This window comes from Chlorocebus sabaeus, chromosome 7, assembly GCF_047675955.1.
Source record: "Chlorocebus sabaeus isolate Y175 chromosome 7, mChlSab1.0.hap1, whole genome shotgun sequence".
Taxonomy (NCBI): Eukaryota; Metazoa; Chordata; class Mammalia; order Primates; family Cercopithecidae; genus Chlorocebus; species Chlorocebus sabaeus.
The window spans coordinates 104,542,088-104,564,312 of NC_132910.1; the positions used below are offsets into that span (position 1 = coordinate 104,542,088).

At 44.2% G+C, this 22,225-nt stretch overlaps 1 protein-coding gene across 1 annotated transcript; it reads right to left on the minus strand.

Moving 5' to 3' along the window:
* Nucleotides 1-4,006: 4,006 nt before the first annotated feature.
* On the minus strand, nt 4,007-12,546 carry SFRP2 (secreted frizzled related protein 2). Its single transcript, XM_008000047.3, has 3 exons — nt 11,785-12,546; nt 9,355-9,435; nt 4,007-5,182 (listed from the first exon to the last, which is right to left on the minus strand). Exons 1-3 carry the CDS (start codon nt 12,284-12,286, stop codon nt 4,878-4,880), a joined length of 888 nt encoding a protein of 295 aa, XP_007998238.2. The 5' UTR covers nt 12,287-12,546; the 3' UTR covers nt 4,007-4,877.
* Between the last annotated feature and the right edge of the window lie 9,679 nt (nt 12,547-22,225).

Below are 22,225 nucleotides of genomic sequence, written 5' to 3' on the forward strand. Positions count from 1 at the left end.
GTAAAACTGATGATACTTAATTTCTAAGGCTGTGTCTTAATAGAAGATGTTCTGGTTCAACTTATTAAAAGTTCTCTTCTTATAAATACCTTTACCCAGATCCTAATTTCCACTTAAACCCAACATTCTATTTTCAACTCAAGGGAACCACTCTCTCTTCTAAGCCATCCCTGGTGCATGTACATATCTCCCTCTTAACATAGAGCATTGGAGTTATTTGTTTGCATGCCTCTCTTCCTTGTTGGATTATGAGTTCCTTTTGAGAAGGATTCATTGCTGTATTACCAGTGCCTAACACAATCCCTGTGGAATACAAGTTGAAGGATGGCAAAATCATTGTGTACCCACCATCTAGACCAATGTCTGGCATGCGGTAAGCACTCAATTTGTATTTATTGAATGAATAAGCCAATGTCAATAGTTTGTGCTCAGTAAATAGTTGCTGAGTTAATAAATTAATTTGTGTTTGTGCAGTGTGTTCCATAGGCAAAAATCAAATTGTTCAATAATCCAGATTCAGTGACTGCATGAGGGATACATATACCAGGATTTGCTTTTCAAGGTAACCCCATCCATTAAGAGCTTTGCAAACTTGATAGTAAATGAGAGTTGAAAGATAAAAAGTCCAGCCAAATTATTTAATGAGAGAACGGAATCAGGAATTGCTATAGTTTGAATGTATCCACTAAAATTCATGTGTTGGGAAGTTAATCTCCAGTGCAACAGTGTTGCGAGGTGAGACTTTTAAGAGGTGATTAAGTCATGACGATTCTGCCCTGTGAATAAATGAATGCCATTATTGCAGGTGTGGATTATTTACTGTGGGAGTGGGTTCCTGATAAAAATAATAAGTTTAGTCCCTTTCCATTCTGTGTCTTGCATACTCTCTTACTCTTTCTCCTTTCACAATGGGATGAAACAGCATGAAGGCCCTTGTTGGATGCCAGTACCATGCTCTTGAACTTCCCAACCTCCAGAACCATGAGGCACATAAATTTCTATTGTTTGTAAAGTACCCAGTCCATGGTATTTTGTTACAGCAGCAGAAAACAGACTAAGACAGAAATGGAGGGTGTTTTTAGACAAAACTGATCCTTTTTAATCCTGTGAATTTCAATATGCTGGTTTGTGCATGTAGACACTGCCTTCATCCTTTGTTCACTTAGAAAATGCTGTCCTAAAACCTTTTATAAATACCTCTTATAGAACAACTCATTTCTCAAGCTATATTATTAAAGGGAAGAGGAATTAAATGCATAGCAGATATGTAGTTTTTAAAAAACGTTTTTTGAGAGACAGGGTCTTGCTATGTTGCCCAGGCTGGTCTCAAACTCCTGGCCTCAAACGATCCTCTCACATCAGCCTCTCATGTAGTTGGGATTACAGATATGAGCCACTATACCTGGTTATTTAGGCTAATCCCCACTTTGGGCATTTTAAGGTCATGAGTCATCTTAGGAAACTCAGAAATCCAATATTCTTGATTACTTACTTTCTTCTTCCTATGGTGGATGGACATTCACATTTTCATCTGCCCACAAAAGAAATCTGATAGTTGAAAAAGAATATAATCATGATTATTGATATGGTATAATCATGATCAAACAAAAACCTACCTGCTCTGCCCCAATGAGCATGTCTCATTGGCTTGTGCTCTCGTCAAAGATACGAACAAGAGGCATGAGGTAGAAGAGTTGGAAAGTCTATGGAGAGACATATAGTCATGCACCACTAACATCATTTTGGTCAGTGATAGACTGTGTATACAGTAGTGGTCCCATAAAATTATAATGGAGCTGCCCTATACAGGTGTACCATATTTTATCTTTTATACCATATTTTTCTGTACCTTTTCTATATTTAGATATGTTTAGAAACACAAGTACTTACCATTGTGTTACAACTGACTACAGTGTTAAGTACAGTAACATGCTGTATAGCTTTGTAGCCTAGGAGCAATAGGCTCTACCATATAGCCTGGATGTGTAGTAGGCTACAGCATCTAGGATTGGGTGAGTACACTCTACGATGTTCACTCAATGACAAAATGGTTTCACAATGTGTTTCTCAGAACACTCCCCTGTTTTTAAGTGAAACATGACTATGTATGACAGGAGGCAGACATTTGGGTGATACCAGAGCTGCTGACTCCTTAAAACATGACCAAAGGAGGCATGTATGTCATTAACCTGCTCCCCAGAACTGAAGTTTTTGCATTCCATTCCATGAGCACATGACTTTTGGCTTAAATGGAAAGGGAACGTTCAGGTGGGTCAGTTTCTTCCAAATTTTTCTTTCCATTAGTTTTGGCTCATTGTACATATTTCCCACTTCTGATTCCTGATTCCTTGGTTTACTGTTTCCTCTCTTTTTGTTTTATCTTATCTTCCCCTTTTCCCCCTGCCTTTTCTAAGGTCCCTAGTTTCCCACTCTAAATATTTAAAATGAGTATTGGCCTTGATCCATGAGCACCCCCTTTTAATCCAGCCCATAGGCACCCTGTGAGTACGGTGGGTCCTGAGTTGTAGAAATAGATGAGAAGCAGAGTCAAGTGGCAGCCCAGAGGAGCCTGAAAGGGGCCATCCAAACCATGTAGCCCAGGCTGTGGACTGTAGGAACTTTTCATTCCAGAAGAACTTGAGATGCTGTAGAGAGATGAACATGGATGTACATTCAGGAAACTTAAACTAAATTGATAAAACGTCATCAGATAAAGGCTTTACATGAATGCCACTAGAAATTCCAGATTTGATGGGGAAACCATTGCCCTCATGTATTACCTGTACTCTTACTATTTGTAACTTATCAGTTATGAATATGTAATTATGAAATTTATTTTCTTTCACTCTCTCATATAAGCTTTGTAAGAACCAAGAGTAATGTCTGTATCCCCAGCACTTAGAACATGGCCTGACACGTTGCAGAGGCTCAATAAATATTTATTGAATAAATGAGTGCCATCATGTTTCTATAATCCACTTACAGGTTGAATAAAAGGCAGAATTTGTGTTCAGAGAAGCCTTTAGTTTCAGCCCTGGCTCTGCCTCTGATGAGCTGTGCTGCTTAATCTCTCTGAGCCTAATAGAATTGCTGTGGAGATCCTATCCTAAAATGAAGTGTTTGGATGGACATTGCTGTGGTCTGAATGGTTGTGTCCACTCCAAAATTCTTTTGCTGAGATTGAATCTGCAATGTGTTGGTGTTAGGAGATGGGGCCTTTGGAAAGTGACTAGGTTGTGAGGGTTGAGCCCCATGAATAGGATTAGTGCCCTTATAAAAGAGGCTAGAGGGAGCTTGTTCACCCCTTCTGCCATGTGAGGACACAGCAAGAAGGCACCATCTGTGAAGCAGAGAGCCCTCATTAGACACCAAAATCTGCCACCACCTTGATCTTGGACTTTGCAGCCTCCGGAACTGTGAGCAACAAATTTCTGTTGTTTATAAACTACCCAGTATAAGGTATTTTGTTATAGCAGTCGGAAAGGACTAAGGGACATTTAATGGACAGATGTCTGTCTCTTCCTTTCTATCCTAATTCAAGTTTTCACCATCCCCTTCCTCCTCCTTGCATTGCAGTGGATACTCTCCAAATCACGGCTCTCTTTATCTGAGGGTTAGATTTGAGTTGGAGAAGGAATTAACATTTTTGCAGTGGTGATCCTTTTTCAGTATGAAAAATCTCAGAAAATGAAAAGCATAACTGTAAAGCTCATAAGCCTTAAGTTTAGGGCAGTGTTTCCACATGGCTGCAGCTGGACTGCTCAGAAGGGTCAAAAGAAGGCAACCCTTTTCCAGAGGCTGCAAGTCGCTGCTTCTGCAGGGTCAGCAGCGGTGAAATCTGTGAGATACGGGGCAGGGTGGTGGAGGGGGAGACACTTTCTGAGTCACTTGAGAAGTAGATCACTTTAAACTGCTGGAGGGCTGGGCTCATGGAAGGAAGTGACCTCTCATGCATAGCTCCATTCCCAGTTCCTTTTACTAAGAAGACAAGACAGAAGACAAAGAATAGGTAAAACAGGATGTAAAGTTTATATACAAGAATATAATGTTTATCTGAAATATTTACAGTGTTGGTTAAAGCAATATTTTTACAACTTTTAAAGGTAAACTACTATGTATATTACAGGTAAGCTACAATGGGTTTAATTTGCAAAAGTTAAGTAAGAAATGTTTTAAACAAGGCTTAAAGTACTCAAGTCAATTATAAAATTCATATCTTTTGCCTTTTACTTGAAGAAATCATACTATAGAAATGGTTAATGTGCTTTTAATAAATGGAAGTACTGTAGCTGGAATGTGATACATGTAACAGTTGAAGTTCCCATTGAAGGTATAAAATGATGAATTGTTGTAAGACTTAGACGCTGAGTCTCAGTCTGGAGCTGAGGAAGATGTTGAGATAACAGCCAGCTTTATCTCAACAGGGTTTGTGACCGACAAGTTTGGGCCACAGAGAAAATTGAAGCAATTTGCACGTTGTGACAACCTCAGTGGGAAGTGAAAATCAGGTGACTCAAAACAACAAACAACAAACAACCAGACCCAAGTCACAGTTGCACCTATTCAAAACTAGCTTTAACGTGAGCTATTTTTAAACATCATAAAAATTATTGATGATTTTATTGGTTTGAATATTTCTACAAGATTCGGGTGGGCCTTTCCTTTAAGCGAAAACAGCTATCCACTCCTGTGGCCCCCTGGGGCCTTATAACTCAGGAAATGCTGGGGATGCAAACGTGCAAAAGGCAGGGGGAAGCTGTCCAGGCTGAGGCTGGAGCAGCTGGGAGTGTGCTTGGGAAATGGGAGCTGAGATCCCAGAGCAGAAATGGTCAGCCGTGCTCTGGAGCAGGCCTGTCGGAGCCATCAGGATGCCAGCACTAGCACTGCAGCTTGCGGATGCTGCGGGAGATGCGCTTGAACTCTCTCTGCCCCTTCTGCCACCGCTTCACTGAGGTGATCACCAACTCCCCACCCTGTTTCTGTCCCATGACCAGATAGGGCGCGTTGATGTCGTTCATCTCCTCACAGGTGCACTGCAAGCTGTCTTTGAGCCACAGCACCGATTTCTTCAGGTCCCTTTCGGACACACCGTTCAGCTTGTAAATGGTCTTGCTCTTGGTCTCCAGGATGATTTTGGTATCTCGGTTGATGTAGGTTATCTCCTTCACTTTTATTTTCAGTGCTATGAGAGAGGGCAGAAAGAGTCATATCAGTTATAATGAGGGAATACAGTATACCTCCCCCCATTCTGCCTGCTCATGTGACTTGTCCTGGTCGAGGAAAGAGAGGCTTCCTAGAGCTAATGGGACCCTCAGAGGCTGCAGATCGATGGTTGGGAGCTAGGGGCAGCAGGTGGCTCCACTGCTAAGCCTCAAAGCATTTGCCAGGCACTTTGTTTCCAATCAGCCATTTTTTCAAAACTCTTTCTCTTTGCAGGACTCAGTGAACTTTTCTTCTCCTTTCCTCACCCACCCTTTTGTTTGTAAGAAGGTTGCATGTGGTGCATGCTCTCCCCAACAAATGACTTCCTCTATTGGAAACTTAAGCATGAAAAGAAATGCCTGACTCTTAGGTGAAACATGATCCTTCTGTGGCCGTAAACTTTAAACTCAATTTATTATGTAGGAGAGGTTTTTGGACAAACCTGTAAGGAAACTGTATCACACAATCATTGTTTTCTAAAGAACAGATTACAGAGAAGGAGAATTGATCTTACAGCTGCATTTGATTTGGTAAAGTAACTAGGAGAAAACATATGCAAGTCTCTTTTTAACAGCACAACATGTTTAGTCATAAAAGTGTTTTCCTGAAGACCTCATCCTTATATGCTATCATTTGCCTGTCCAAGGCCAAGGCGTTTACAGATCATATATGTACTGTTTCCAAAATGTATAGGTAGACTCGTTAGAATGAGAAGACCAAAAGTAAGTGGTTTACTATAAAGGACACATTTTATAGTCATGAACAGTGTGCTCTTGGAATGAAAGCCCTACAAACGTACATGCTGGAATTAAATTTCAAGACTCCATGAAAGCAGGAAAAGAATAGAATTTTAAGGTTAGAAGGGATCATCCCATTAAAATCGCTTGTTAGTACACAAAGAATCTTAAATCCAGAGAAGTTTAGTGACTTGCATGAGGTCACCCAGTTTAGGTTGTTTCCTAGAACTCTGGTTGCCAAACCTCCTCCTGTAATACCACTGTAGTGTCTTGAGGCAATGTCAATGTTTTTGTACTGGTTGCAGCATAAACTTGCCCAGCTGCAATGTGTCCTAAGACCCTGGGTGACCCTGACAGCTATTCCGTATAGATGATGTGTAAGAATGACTTCCTGACTTTGATGGAGTTTAATCTATGTTTAAATTAGTAATAGAGGAAGATTTTTCTGTGTTGCGTATAACTGTTTTTGAGATTTTCTTTTTCTCTTTTTAAATATCAGAAAGGGAATTTGACTGAGTATGGCTTTCTAGCCAACCAGGAAATTATAGACGCTACATCAGGTAAATCAAAGATGCTATGACTTGGCCAACCATGGTTTTGTCTGGTATGATATGCATCTGAACTGTAGTACTGAGTTCTCAGTTTTTGAGACTCAAGTCATGGAATAAGCCATACTTATGGAAATGTTGCATGCTCTTGTGTCCTCTGCATTGGGAGTAGGGTGTTGGATAGACCTTACCATGGTGGGAGAAATGGACTGATTACACTTTACCTGGGAGCCTTGTCTGTAGTACAGATAGGGCATATATAAGATTTCACCTGGCCAAATGAAACATTCTCAAGCTCCAAACATCAGAAAAAACCATCACTTTTAACCAGGAGGAAGATTTATTAGTCGTCTTTGTCTAGCTCTAAAATAACTAATTTTGCAAATGTTTATCCTGAGAAAACATTAGGGATTTTCTCCTTGGATTTTCAGCTAGGCCCAAACAGAGAGAATCGAATCCCCCACATAACCTTTCCTGTCCTGGAGGATGTGACTGAGGATGCAGGATGGGATAGGAAGCAAAGGTGATGATACTTTCTGGTCCTACAATAGGTTGTATATATAGGAAGGTAGTTCTGAACTGTTTTTTTATTCGCCAGTACTTGCACCATTGAATTTCCCTTGTACTTCAGGAGCACAGTAAGGAAGAGGTGATGCCTTCCAGAGTAGTCAAGTCAAATAAATCAGATTTCTATGCTTGTTCCTCCTACTCTTCCATTATTCACAAAGAACAGAGGCAAGATGGAATAGTGCTTATAAACCAACAATCTTATGACACAGTTCTTGAAATTCTGCTTCATTATCCCTCTGTGGGTCAAAATGAGAGTGAAGAAATAGAAAACAAAGCTTGTGAGGTATCTATGCATGTGATACCTTAAGTGTGATAACTTCTGTGTTGTTTTGAAAGGCTTTCTCTCTGTAAGGAGAGAGCACACTAAGGCACACAGGCATCCATGTTTTGGCTCATGTCTTGATAGGGCATCCTTAGAAAGGGGGTATTCTGTAAGGTCAGCCACAAAGCAAGCAAGTAATAGGTGTGTGTGTGTGTGTGTGTGTGTGTGTGTGTGTTTCCCAAAGCCAGTTGTTATGGAGCTCCACAATACAACAGTCAACTTTTCATGGAAGTCAGGAAGGATGTTTTATATGTAGTGCAAAGGATATAAACTGCCAGAAGAACATGATATTTTATAGACTTTTTAATATAAATTTTATATAAATGATATTTTTCTATCTTGCCCTTAATGATATAGCATGGGGGCTGAGAACTGTGTTTTGGTAAGGCTCTGGTGATTGGGAATTATCTGCTGCTAACATGCCTGGCCCTCAGCCAGTTTGAGGGTTGTGGACATTTGAAAACAGGTGTATGAAACTCCGTCAGCCCTATTTGTGGCTCCTCCTGAGGGGAAAGGTTGCTAAGGACTTTGAGCTACCTCCCTTCTTTCTCCCTCCTCAGCAGTGTGAAGTCTTTCCCAACCCTGGGGCTATGGTGGTTCTGGGACCAGTCAGAGTTAAACCCAGGACACTTTCTGGAAGAGACCTGGAGCTGTCAAAGAGTAGGGATTGGATGGTTCTAGAGTTTTAGGGACCTGACCAGGACTGAGATTTCTGGGATGGCAAGGTAAGGAGACTGAGAGCTGGAGTTATTTCCCTCAGTCTCGAGGACTATGTTGAATATGTAGAAGTGTTAATATGGGTCTATTAGACTCCATTATTGATTGACAGAGCAGGGAACATGTCTATTGATGAGTAAGTTCAGCCTTGTGCCTGAATAAATACTTTTTAGAAAGGTACCAATAATTCCGACATACCAAAAAGTACCTGCCCTTGGAAAAGGATAAAAGCAAGAATGCCTCTGGGTGAAGTTCCTGGTCATTCCCAGCTCTGAATTTAGCATTGATCCTGTGTCTAGCTGGGCTCCTCTTCTGATCTGAGAGCCCTGAAGTCAGCAGATGAGGTGCTGGCAGAGTTCTATGCAGACAAAGTCCCATCTCTCTTTCCCCTTATGATCCTGTTTTCAGGGGAGTGACTTGCAACTTATGGAACATATCGCATGTGTTTTTTATTGTCCCCAACACCATGTCATCTATCATGTATCTTGCTAAAGTAAATCTCTAAGCCTTTTTTTTTTTTTCTTTTTAAAACTATTTCAAAACTGTGGCAAATGTGTCTAGACTTAGTCATACAAAAATTTACAAAAACCTTTTAAAAGGGATTTTAAGGTGGTGGTTTACGGTTGTTAGGTGTTGCATGTTAGGTGTCTTCTCAGTAAGCCACTCTTCTTTTTCAATTTAAGGAACCCCTCCTTGACAAATTATTAATCAGTGCCTTGGATATATTCACTAATGGTAGAGCACAGAGGAGCAAATCATTATGGGTTATAAAGAAAGTAAAAATATTTTTATTTGTGGCCAATTTAATGCCTTGAATCTGTTTGGCTGGGGCTAATATTTACACTTCCATCCCTGGTGCACATGTTAAGTAATCAAAAGAAAACAGGACTCGGGATTATGCCTGTTGGCAAAAAAAAAAAAAAAAAAAAAAAAGATTTAAAATGTGCCATTGGAAATTGATCATCTGAATAATTTCCATTATTTGAAATGTGCCATTGGAAATTGATAACCAGAATAATTTTCATTATTTGATTATTGGCTTAACAGAACAATGAGTCTTAGCTGACAAGATACATCGCAATGCTAGACGGTTACATAAGGAGGAAACTAGGATAGATCAAGTTAGATGGTTTTGGGAAACATGAGCTATAATGGTATCTACCCAACCTTTATCTGGCAACATCATAATGATTTGTACCTTGAAGATTTATTGGTAAATAAAACTTCTGAATGTGAAATCTGTTGTTGTATTACTTACCAAAATCATTTTTACAAAGTGTTTCCATTATGTCGTTGTCATCATCATTTTTATTTTTGCAGGCTTCACATACCTTTGGAGCTAGAAATGTAGAAAACAGTCTTTAGTAAGTTTGCTTAAAAGGGAACAGCAGGTGGCGTTTGTAAACAATTCAAAGAGACTTATCCAGGCAAAAGTAGTGATTGTCCTATTTAACCTCAGCTTCTGCCTCCTCTGTAAAAGTAGGATCACTCATTCGTAAGAAAGTTCCCCCATGCTTCCCATTTTTTTGAGGGGTGGGAGCAAAATGAGAATGCCTATATGTTGTTGTGTTTAATAAATTATGACTCAAATAAAAAGGGAGTTGTGGGCAGAGTGTACAAGTGTGTGTAGTTATGGTTAACTGAGTCAGGGTGTAGCTTTTCAGCTCATCCTCCCAAGCTCTGGGAAATTCAGTCTGAAAAAGTTATTCCCAAGGCCTTTCGAAGGAGAAAGCAACCAAAGAACCAAAGATCTTTGAGGGGTTTGGGAAAACTGGTAACTATAAAATACAGCCAAAAGATTATCTTTCTCAGCCACAGGACACCAGTGTAGCTGGCTTTCCTCAGCAGAGCCCTGTATCTCAGGGGGCCCAAGTCTGGACTGGGAGGGGTGACTGGCTCGTGTTCCACATATGGGCTGTTTCCACCTTGAAAACACATCTCACTAATTACAATAGCCTGCTCTAAGTGGTTCTGTGTCACCTTGTTCCTTCTGCCAAGATTGTGCTTGAGTTAGGCAGCATTCATTTCATTGCTGTCTGCAAGCTCCCTGGTACAGGTTCTTCTTGCCCTTCTTTGCCTGTTTCAAACTCTCAAAACAAACAAACAAACAAACCTGTTTCTGAAGCTAATCAAAGATGAAGCAAAACAGTTTAGTGGTCTGATCAAACCTAGGGATTGTATACTAGCATAATTATCAGAAGGCCTACTAAAAGCTTTTCTAAGAGTCTGATTTCTTGGGAAAAGTAAAAAAAAAGAACAACTATATTTCCCTTCTCTCATTTATAAATGTGTTAATTATGTCTTTAAAATTTAGGTGAAATTAGAAGATTTTCCGTAATATGAAATTTAATGTTCATAGAAAACTATGTGACTTAATAGAAGTGTTATTTATCAAATTAGAAAAATCACAAAGATGGAATTTTGAAGAACATGAACTTTTATTTTGAAGGAGAAACGTGGCTTTTTGGAGAAATGTAAGATGCGTAATGTTGCTGCTGATAGTGGGAAGAAATAAAAGCAACATACATAAAACTGCCCTTAAGTCCCCTCACCCAAACAAAATCAAACGTTTCTAATTAGGAGCTCTCAATGTATATAAAATGTTACTAACCTGTATTGGTTGGTCTATGGTATATGTTGGACAAATGCTTGAAAAATGCCAAACATTTGCAATAAATTAGAAATCTAACCAATAAGATGATTGCAAACTCATGGTCCCTGCCAGGAAAGATTGCTAAAGAACTCTGCATTTGCTTTAACTAATGATGTCTGTAGGAAAACAACTAGAGATTGAAAGGGAGAGGCTGCTGAAGCCCTGAAAGGGATTAGGAAGCTCCCTTTTCCAACCCAGGGGACCCAAATCAGCTCAGGCGCATTGTATATGTTTTTCTTTCAGAAAAAATATCGAGAGCTCATGCGGTTTTCATTGCTTTGACGGTTTTTGCACAGGAACTCTCCCTCCGTTTTCTAAAAACTTGGGAATCTCTTTTGCATGATTTTTCTCCAGCTAATCACAACCACTCCTAAGTTAAAAACTGATAGCGACAGAAAATTGATTTCCAGAGATTCCCTTTACGCCCTCTTCCTCAAGTACCTGAGCAGTTACAACTAATGCTCAATTTTCCACACACTCCGTGCCAGTCCCGGTTTTATTTCCAAAATCTAAATTGACAAAGGACAACAAGTACCTTAAGAGATTATCTACTTGTACATCCTGGTTTTCCTGCCTGTACGAGAAATGTCCCTGTGACTAGAATCCTGCCCAGTGGTAGGAAGCTGCAGAATGAGGCTGAGCGAGGGGCCTCTGGCCAGAGTGCTCACCACCAACTCCTCCATCAAACACCACTTCCAACGCTCTGCGTGGCTCCAGTGCTAGCTAGCATCTTTAACAATAATCGTGTATCTATTTTTTTTTAAACCGCCGTTCAGTTCTTCGGTTTTTTTTTTTAACTGCCCTTAAGTATAACTGGTACAACTCGGGAGTAGAATGCGAGACTTGGGCGGTGGGGGAGGGGTGCCTCAAATTTGATACAGGCTTGTCTTGATGACAGACCAGGTCAGGAAGAACTTCTGCCCTTCCTGCTACTGGCACCCCAAGCAGGGATGCACTGGATTGCGTGGCAGGGGCGGGATCTCCTGGGAGCGTGTCAGCCAAGCAGGGAGTGGGGAAATAAGCGGGAAGGCTTACCTTCCTCGGTGGCCGGCAGGAGGTGGTCGCTACTAGCGAGGGGGATGCAGAGGTCGTTGTCTTGGGGGAAACGGTCGCACTCGAGCATGTCGGGCCAGGGGAAGCCGAAGGCGGACATGACCGGGGCGCAGCGGTCCTTCACCTGCACGCAGAGCGAGTGGCACGGCTGGATGGTCTCGTCTAGGTCGTCGAGGCAGACGGGGGCGAAGAGCGAGCATAGGAACTTCTTGGTGTCCGGGTGGCACTGCTTCATGACCAACGGGATCCAAGCGCCGGCCTGCTCCAGCACCTCCTTCATGGTCTCGTGGCCCAGCAGGTTGGGCAGTCGCATGTTCTGGTACTCGATGCCGTGGCACAACTGCAGGTTGGCCGGGATGGGCTTGCAATTGCTGCGCTTGTAGGAGAAGTCGGGCTGGCCGAAGAGGAAGAGCCCGCGCGCCGAGCCCAGGCAGCAGTGCGAGGCGAGGACGAGCAGCAGCAGCGAGCCAGGGCCCTGCAGCATCGTGGGCGCGCGACCCCGAGGGGACAGAGGGAGCGGAGCCGGGGAAGGGAGAGGCGGCCGGAGTCCGAGCTTGTCCCGGGCCCGCTCTCTTCGCTCGGTGCCTGAAAAGCTGGCAGCCGGCGGCCGGGGCGCGGAGAAGCGGGACACCGGGAAGACAGCGCGGGCGAGGCGCTGCAAGCCGGCGCGCAGCTCCGGGGGGCTCCGACCCGAGGGAGCAGAATGAGCCGCTGCTGGGGCACAGCCAGAGTTTTCTTGGCCTTTTTTATGCAGATCTGCGGGCGGGGGGAGCAAGGGAGGAGCCAATAAAGGGTAATCCGAGGAGGGCTGGTCACTACTTTCTGGGTCTGGTTTTGCGTTGAGATTGCCCCTCATGCGCTTGCTGGAAGGGAATTCTGGCTGCGCCCCCTCCCCAGATGCCGCCGCGCGCCCGCCCTAGGATTTCTTTAAACAACAGAGAAGCCTGACCGCTGTGCCCCAACAGTGAGCGAGCAGGGCGCGGGCTGCGGGAGTGGGGGGCACGCAGGGCACCCCACAAGCCGCCTCGTGGCCAGGTCCTGGCGGGAACGCACCTCGCCCCGCGTGCGGCCAGGGCCCGAGCTTGTTTTGCCCCAGCCCGAAGTTTCTGCTGTGTTGCCAGGCATGGGTGGGAGAGGGTGTGTGTGTGTGTGCGTGTGTTGGGGGTGGGAGGGCTACGTCCCTGATAGCCGTGTGTGTGTGTGTGTGTGTGTGTGTGTGTGTGTGTGTGTATGTGTACGTGTGTGTGTTGGGGATTGGGGAGCTGCGTCCCTGGTAGCCGCGGAGCCAGCAGCCCCTGGGCTCTTTGTGCCCTGGGATGGAGCTCGGGACCTGCCCGCCCAAGGCCGCCTTGGCGAACTTCGTTTCCCCTCGAATCTCCAACTACTGTTCAGCAGCCTGTCGGTGTGCTCCCCACTGCCCTAAAAAAAAAAAAAAAAAGTCAGAATTATAAATATATTCGTATGAGCAGAACTTTACATGGAAAACGAAATACTAATAAAACGGGTTTGTCATTTTGTTGAAGTGAGTGCTAGCAAGGGTTTTGTCGTTGTAGAAACACCCCTACAAGAGTCTCACCAGTCACACAGGACTGCCCACCATTTCCTCGTTTTGGAGAAGAGACTTTCCCTTCTTAAATGAATGGCGTGACTCAATACTCGAAGGCATTACCGGCTCTAACACACAGCCGCCCTTGCAGCAGTGCGCTCTGGAAAGCCGGAGTATGGGCCCCCAGGGCACTGTTTGTAAAGACTGGTGGCCGGCACAAAAGACGGGCACAAAAGATGCGCAGGCTGGAAGGGAGCGAGGTCAGAGGAAGGAGTACTGCCTGGAGATCCACGAGGGCTAGAATTAGCTCATTCATCCCCTACGTACCAGGGGGCACCATGCTGGGCGCTGGATGTGCAGAAATGAACAAACAGGCCGACTTCTGCTCTCGTGGAGCCTAGGATCTAGTGTCTCTGACCGCAAACAGTAAGTTCACAGCTGTAAACCAGGAATAGGGTGCCAGGAAAGGGAAAGTGAGCGTGTGTGTGAGTGTGTGTGCGCGCGCGCGCCTTGGGTTGGGGGGTGGGTTCCTTTTGCCTAACTGTCCCCAGTCTCCCTTTGGGGACCGGAGGCCTTCGCTCTCCTCAGCCTCTCTCTCGGGGTGGCTGTGAAGATCCAAAGAGATAATCCTCGGAGAGCGAAGTTCTTTCATATGTAAGGTGGGCGCATTGTTATTACTTCCCGACCACTTAGCGCCATTCACAAGCTCAGACCCCGGCTTCCTAATTTCCCTCCTTCTGGAAGATGCATTGGCCTTGGCGGCTCCCAGGCCCAAGTTACCAAGCACGCTTTGTGGTCCAGCTGCTTAGAGGAGCCGGGTAATGAATGAGTGGGTGGCAAAAGCCCACTCAGTGTTATCTGCTGACCGTAAACACGCCAGGAAAATCGCCATCTGGAGAGAATGAACATTCTCGACTCCAAGAATCTGCGTCCCTAAGAGCCCGGCTTCCAGGTGCTCTGCTGGGGAAGGACCCGAGGTAGCTGCAAAAGGCCTCTCTTTTTCCAAATTGGTCCAGGGCCTTTTCGTCTCTAACGAAAGCACCAAGAGGTCTAAAAGCCCCCTTCCCAACATAGACTATTTTGCAATGAAACCCCAAAGGAAACAGAAGCACAACAAACCAAAGAGCTAATAAAAGAGCCTGAGCTCCGAGAGATTTGGGCCTGGGAGTGGGAAAAGGGCCCTCTCGCTTTCACGCCTCCCCATCCCCCCGGCCAACCCCTCAATCCCCAACGCCTTCCCCTGGGGTCACCTCCGCCCCGCAGAGCCCCTTGCTGGGAGTTCAAGGAGCCCGAAGCGGGTCTGGCTGGTTCGAGCCGGTGCTGCCGCATGCCCGGGAGTGGCTGCGGGCTGCGGCGTTGTTTTGGGAGCCCTCGCGGCCCAGCTAGCCGCCAGGAGGCGCTGGGAGTCGCGCCTGAGTCTCCATCCCTGCTGTGCGCAGTGTCCACCTCTGGCCAGCTTGTTTGCCTAGCCCGCGGCGTCCCCTGCAGCCCATCGCTGCTCCTCCCAGAACCCACGCCACTTAGTCTCATCTCGACCCTGCACTCGTTGTTGCCACCTCAAGTCCTGCTCCCCACTCCCTTCTGCTTTTGGTCCAAGACCGGTGCTGTTGATCACTGGGGAACAGGGCAATAACCTCCCGCAGAGCCTGGGACGCGGGCACGGAGCTCTGCCCATATGAGTAACGCACGGACGGGACACTGGGTGACCATCCCAGCGCGCCTCCCCAGACTGGTCTCTGAGATGTTCACAAGTGGCGCGACCCCGCGGCGGTGCCTTCACGAACCCTGACTCTTCTCTGCTGCCAGTTGGCCCTCAGGTCCACAGGTCTCCTTCGATCCTTGCAATTGATCAAAACCCACCAAAGGCTTTTATTTGTACCAGTGGACCGTCCATGTTTACCCCCTCCCTGCCCATTTAGTCCTTGCCTGTTTTAGGAACGGAAAATCTATTCACCCAAGCCCAGGGTGAGTGATGGTAGATGCCCACACCACCGGACATCTTGCTTAAAGGGGGCTGCCTATAGGTCCCTGGAGAGGGGCTTGGTCCAGACTACACACACAACGAACATCATCTCACCCCAATGCTGCAGGCCTACAGAAGAGCCTCGACCACCCGTGTCCTGGGTTTGGCCCTGCTCTGCTTGAGTGTTTCCTGTGCTCAGGGCACTGAAGAAGCTTGAGGCACAGAGAAAGCCCCCAGCAATCTCTCCAGAACAATTTGGCTTGTTTAAACCTGTGCTGGCTACAAGAGTTTCTGGACAGGCAAGACCTTCACTCTCACGTTCAGAGATTCTGTCCTGTCTGGGAGTCCGCTTGGCCTCCGCGAAGAGCTGCGGAAAGCGAGCCTCCCACCCCCACTCGCGAGTAGTAAAATGAAAGCGGATGGACCCTTATTTCTGAGGAGTGAAAGCGAGAAAAACGATGCGTGTAATATGCTAGTTCCTTAATTCACACAAGCCAGCACGGGCTCCCGAATGATCATTTTGCACACAAGCAGTCACTAAGAAACTGAGGTACGGAGAGGTTAAATAAACCAGGCCATACTGTAAGCGGTACAGCTGCTGACGTTACATGTGCCTTGGTGAGGTGAAGTGACTACCGGGCTACCCTTGGGGACATGTCGCGACTTGTCTGGTATCTCCAACTGTGTTGCCGCCTGGCTTTCAGCCGCGCGCTGGCCAGCAGGGCGGGTGACGTCACCTCTCACCGGGTCAGTACACCCGGACCTTCCTTGCTCCTGGTGAGTATTTTTTCATGGAATTCAGGTAGCCATCTGGGGGCGCCATTTCCCAAAACAGAGATTGTCCCTCTGGGGTTGCAAGTCAGGTTCCTTTACGCTGAGATCCTTTACATTTTTACTTGTAGGAAGGTGTTTTTGAGGGGTGGGGGAATGACCTCATTCTTTCGCCTTTGACCCTCCCTCTACCCGGCCCCACAACGAGGACGCCCCTCCCGCTGGCTGGGCCGCTTCCTCTCGCCACGCGGGGGGACCTGTGCCCGCGGCGGTGCACCTCCGTGTACGCTTCGGCTCCTCGGACCCCACCGGTTCAGATGCGGGTTTCCGAGAACGAGACCAGAGCCAGCGTCTGGAGAGCCTTTGCTCCTCATCATAGGAAGAGTCTAGTCTGAGAACAGTTTGCGAACTCCTACCCCGAGCTGTTGCGCGTATCTCCTTAAATATTTCAAGGGTCTGGGCCCCAGATCGGTGCTCGGAAAGCAAACGAAGGGTCCAGGGAGGCCGAGGCCGACGCCGGGCTCAGCGCCCCCTTCTTGCCTGAAGGGGCGCGCTGGAGGAGGAAGGGGGCGGTGGAGACGCAGAAGGCGGTTCCTTGGGAGCAAAGCAGGAGCCAGCCTGGGGCCTACCCCTCCTCGCCCGGAGGGATCCCACCCTGGAGAGAACTGTAATTGCCCTGTCTGTGTAAGCAGATTGGTCTGTGGGTTCAAAGCCAGTGTGAACCCCACATTCCCGAGACTTCTTTGTCCCAAGTACAGCGAAGTTTTGAAACTCAGCAGAAAATGACTAAAAAAAAGTCCAAACTCCAAAATGATAAAAACAAGTACACTTGCAAGGATAATCACCTGCAACAGAACATTTTCTTGTTCTTCCCCGCCCCATGAGTGTTTTAGTCACAGCTGACTGGGAATGGACGGAATGCTATTTGGACCATGCTTCTCTCAGGGAAAGATAGCGGCACATCATGGAGGCTGGCTGTGGGTTGGTGCCTTGGGAGAGACCAGTTTCTGTTACTTCTGTTGTTCCTTCAGTAAGAAAATAACCCTAGAAATTTTGGGAGAAGGAATGGGGCTAAGGCATGGCATGTCTTGTTTGTATCTCTGGGCTGCTTCTGATTAAAAAACAAACAAACAAAACAACAACAACAACAAAAACCTGGAGGGCAGTTCGGCGAGCTCGACTTGTGGGAAGGAAATTCCATTTCTGTTTAGTGCACACATCCTTACTGTAGCCTTTTATTTATAGCATAAGGTCTCAAATTTGCTGGACCAGTAGAAATTCTTTGGTCTTTGGGTTCCAAAATTTGAGATTTATGTTAACGGTGTAAATCTATTTCGCAATCTTAAATACAGAAATATTTATTGGCACTTCTTTTCTCTCCCCTGTCCCTTTCTTCCCCACTTTCCCCGTCTCTTTTTGGGGTCCTAGTAGGTTATTGCTCACTGATGTGTTGCAACTGCTGATGAGACCCTGGAAATGAAGTATCTCCTAATTGCTCATATTAGGAAATCCTGAATGGAAACAGCAAAACCCCAAGGCCATTCATGCAGGGTGGTCCACAAGCCACGGAGTGTCTCCGCAAAGACCGGTTCCATTGTCTGATTTGAACAGCAGGGGTCACTGGCTAAGCTGGTGTTTCACTCCGGAGAGAATTTATTGCCATCAGATAAGAGCACAAAGTCAATACAATAAAGCCTGTAGGCTCTAAAGCAACAGATGGAATCTGAATTCCTGCACACATGTATGATCTTTCCAGAGACAAATCTCAGAATAAAAAGCCCTTTGTCATTCTTACTGAAGTGACTTTTAGGAACACTTTTCCATACCCTGCATGTGTGTGTCTGTTTGGGTCTTTATAATGATAGGTTTTTATGCTGCCTAAACTGAGACATTTGCCAGAATCATTAAAGCAATCTATCCTTTTATGACATATACTCAGCTTTACTAATCACAGGATTCACAGCAACACAATTAAATCTCTTAATTAGAAAAGCATGTGTTTTTGGCTGATTTAGAGCTAAGTGTATAATCTGTAATTTCAAACCGTAGTATCCAGCATATGCAGATTAGCACTCTGACTGAATTCATTGGCACTACCAACAAAGTTTCATTAGTAGGCCTAATATTTCCCAATAGTTTGTAAATCTCTGGTGGTACAATGTGGAGTGACATATTATATACAAATAATATTTCCAAATGTTAAATTTGGTTCCTGGTGGATTTGGTTCCTTGGTAGTCTGTGAAATATCTAGTGATCATCTTGGCTATGCTGTCCAGAGCTTTGCTGTTTTCCCTTAGTTTCCTGGAAATCTTAATGAATTAAAGAAATTCATGATTAAGTTCTGCACTGGAAGAAAATAAGAAAGAGAGTGCTTTTGAGTATAGTGGATTTGTTATTATTCTCTATGTTCCAGTTTGTCTAGAGCTTGAAGATGAGCAAGATTATCTGAGGTTTTTCTATTATCAGTTCTTGTCTGGAACACATACTGAAAACCTGTCTTTAATTCCTTTCCATTGGTATTGATAAGTTGAAACCCTTTGCTTGTTATGCTAGTTATTGTTCCATTCAGAGGAATTAGGGGTAGTAGGGATGGTGTAGAGAAGAAGAAGAAGGGAGTCACTCTTGCTTGTACCCAGCTTCAAAATCAGATTCCTTTCATTTGGAATTTTTTTGGGGAAAGGGTACATTATTCCCCAGGATATTCCCATGGTGTCTAAATGATTCCACAGGTAGTGGAATGATTCAGATGGGATGTCACCATATCACCACAGGCAGGACAAATATTCTGCTCTGCTCTTCTCTTTTAACCACAGATGATATAATTAGCAACCTGAAACCTTAAAGATGGAATTCCTCAAGTTCCTTGGGGTTTAATTTCATTCATCCAGTCAAAAGACTGTTGGGCCTCCACCATGTGCTGTGAGGGTAATAAATGAGATCTACACCTTTGTAGTCTTAGGATTTGCAGGTAAAAGTAAAATTTCTGCTTGTCTTCATTTAGCTAAAGGTGAAAAAGGCACATCTTTCTGAGAGTAAAGCATTATTCTTAGTATACTTGGATAAAGCGTGAAGGCTTATGAAGATCCTCATACAGTGAAATAATCGGTGTTGCTCGGTAAAGGAGTAACCAAGCAAATCATGGATCACACACAGTACTGTATTGTAATCACCACCAAACAACTAAAGTTTGTCTTTCACTAATGCAAAGTTTTCTGTGGAGGATACCTTCTAGGGCAGCGATTTTCCCAGTTCATCATTCTTAGCTGCTTGATATCATGGTACTTCCATATCAAGATGTGCTCCTGTAATCACTGAATAGGCAAAGAGAAGGCTGGAGAATCCATCACTGGAAGGTAAATAGTTTCCTTCAGAAGTGACACATGACTTTCACTCATATTCTATTAGTCAAATCAGTAAGAAGGCCAGCCCTCGCTTCAGAAGGGTGGAACATGTAGTCCTGCCAGTGGCTAGAAGTGGAGAAGAACTGGCTATTAGGGACTAGTATTGATGTTTACCACATATATGTTCACATTTCATATGTATTGCTTTGAATAGTGCTTCAGACACTGTTGATCAGTACCTGTCAAGTAATGAATAAACATTGTTGAGATTTATAGATTGATGGGCTGAAAAGTTGGGGGTAGTGAACAGACTGGGAAATATTACATGAAACTTTTTCTATGGTTATGCTTTGGTTTATATCAGAGCAGAATCTATAGGTTATGATCCAGTTCTACTGAATTTATAACTAGCAATGTCAACTGACACGAAGAAATAAAAATAGGCTACTCTTAGGAGAGCTAGAGAAATATAATGCAACTCCCTAGAACTAGAATGCCTATGCTGATGGTCCTATGCAAGTTTCCCTACATTTCTAATGGATAATTTTAATTAACTCCTATAGGAGTTTCTCATAGGAACAACTATAGGAAATCAAAGCATTACCAAGAAGACATAGCACAGAAAATGTGTTTTAAAAATCTGCTTATATTATATATCTGAGAGAGTGCTTACAAAAATGTAACCTGGGGGAGTAAAGCACTTTTAAGAAAGAAAAGTGCTTTCTGAATTAACTTTCTGTAATCAAATAAAATCCTTGAACCAACTGAAATATGATGGGTCTGTAGCTAGGGATATACATTTATGATATATTTGTATAGCATGCATTACTGGTCCTCATGAATTAAATTTTCTTTTTGCATTTCAAGGTGATCCAACTATGAAAATATGTTCATGAAATGTAAATTGCCAGGAAATTAGATAAATACCATAGATTGAGGGAAGAAAGACAAAGGAACTCTCCAAGATATTTTGATGCTCTTGTTTTCTATGGAACAAGGAATGGCAAAAAGAGGAAGAACATATTTCAACACCCCCCAGGGGAGGGAGTCAGAGTCTTATCGTCAGAGACAGGGAAATGAGGATTGCAGATATTTTCTTAAAATCTCTTCTTCAGCATTGTTACAACCAAAGAAAGCAAATTCTGTGGTTTCATTTGAGATATATATTTGGTGCTGGGACATATCAGTGTCTCCCAGGGTGATACCTGGGATACGCTGATAGGAAGAACTCAAATTGCATTCAAATCTGGCTTCACTACTTTCTAGTTGTGAGATCTTGAAAAAATCATGTAAACTCTTCATGCCTCGGTTTCCTCATCCATAAAATGGGGTTAATAATAGCACCTAATGAGGATTAAAAAAGAAAAAGCACTTAGAAGAAGTACATAGTGTTTTCTGTGTGTGCTATTTTTATTCAACCAGGTATACAGTAGTGTAGCCAACTCCACCCACAGAAGCTTCCTCTGGGAACTTATCATGCAGCTGCAATGAGGTGTTAGGAGACTTACCCAGGTCATAAATAAAGTCCCAAATCATTAGCAGAGTTGGAGTGCCGCTCTGCTGTTAAGGATGGGACTGGGAATGAACTCCCAGTATCATCCCAGGCAGGGACGATGTTAAGGATGGGGCTGGGAATGAACTCCACAGCATCTACCCAGGCAGGGAAAACAAATTTGACTCACATTTTGTTGCACGTTCAAAAGAACATCAGGCTCACTAAATTAAAAAGAGATCTAATTATTTTAAAAATGTTGTTACTGTTGTTGGGATTTGAATTTTAAATCAAAATTATGTTGCAAAATAGATGACAAGTAGTTGAAATATTAACTGAGGGAAACAGTTTTGGCACTCCAAGAAAAACCCTTGTAATTAATCTTCACTGGCAATCTCCTCAGGGTAATCATTGCTAATTAGAAACATGTTTTGTCAACCCATCCAGACTTTAAGCCTGCTGATGGTAGGAGTATATTTTTTTGTACTGCCATAGCCCCAAGACTGAGTAGTATGCTTTGCATACAGCAAATGTATAATCAATGTAGTTTGTTACTACTTTGCACTGAGGGCTAAACATAACATCATACACTTAAGGCAAACACAGAACAGAAGGCTTTTCCTGGAATGGAGCTATTCTCTTTTCCAATCACGTGCTATTGTTGAGAGACCATCTAAGTGGAAAGAGTGATTTCGTTCTGACAGTGTGAGCCACGACATCTGGAGGCTGGCCCTCCACCCCAGGCCTTGACCTTCTCAGTCAGAAACAGTAGATAAATAGTGCCTGTAGAAAAATGATTTAAACAGCAAAAAGATGCAACCTTGTAAAATCCATGACTAGTGTTTTGCAGATAAGTTCATACTGAGTATCATTCTTAGCATAAAGGCATTTACAGTCTTTACTCGATAAGTTACCAGAAGAGGCTTCTGTGCTTTGGGTGCAGATGATATAATTCTCAGCTTCCCATTCCTACCTGCCCCACTTTGCTGACCAACATGGTTTTATTAACCATGCCCCTTCCTACTCTTTCAGAAGGCTGGCATGCTTACAGGTGCTCTCTTATGTGATTCAGACTTTGTGTTACTTTTTTTATTGTGGTAATATACACTGTATGTTAACATAAAATTTACCATTTTAACTTTTTTTTTTTTTTTTAAAGACACAGGGTCTTGCTCTGTCACCCAGGCTGGAGTGCTGTGGCATGATCATAGCTCACTGCAGCCTCAAACTTCTGGGCTCAGGGGATCCTCTTATCTCAGCCTTCCAAAGTGCTGGGATTACAGGCGTAAACCATTGTGCCTGGCCCATT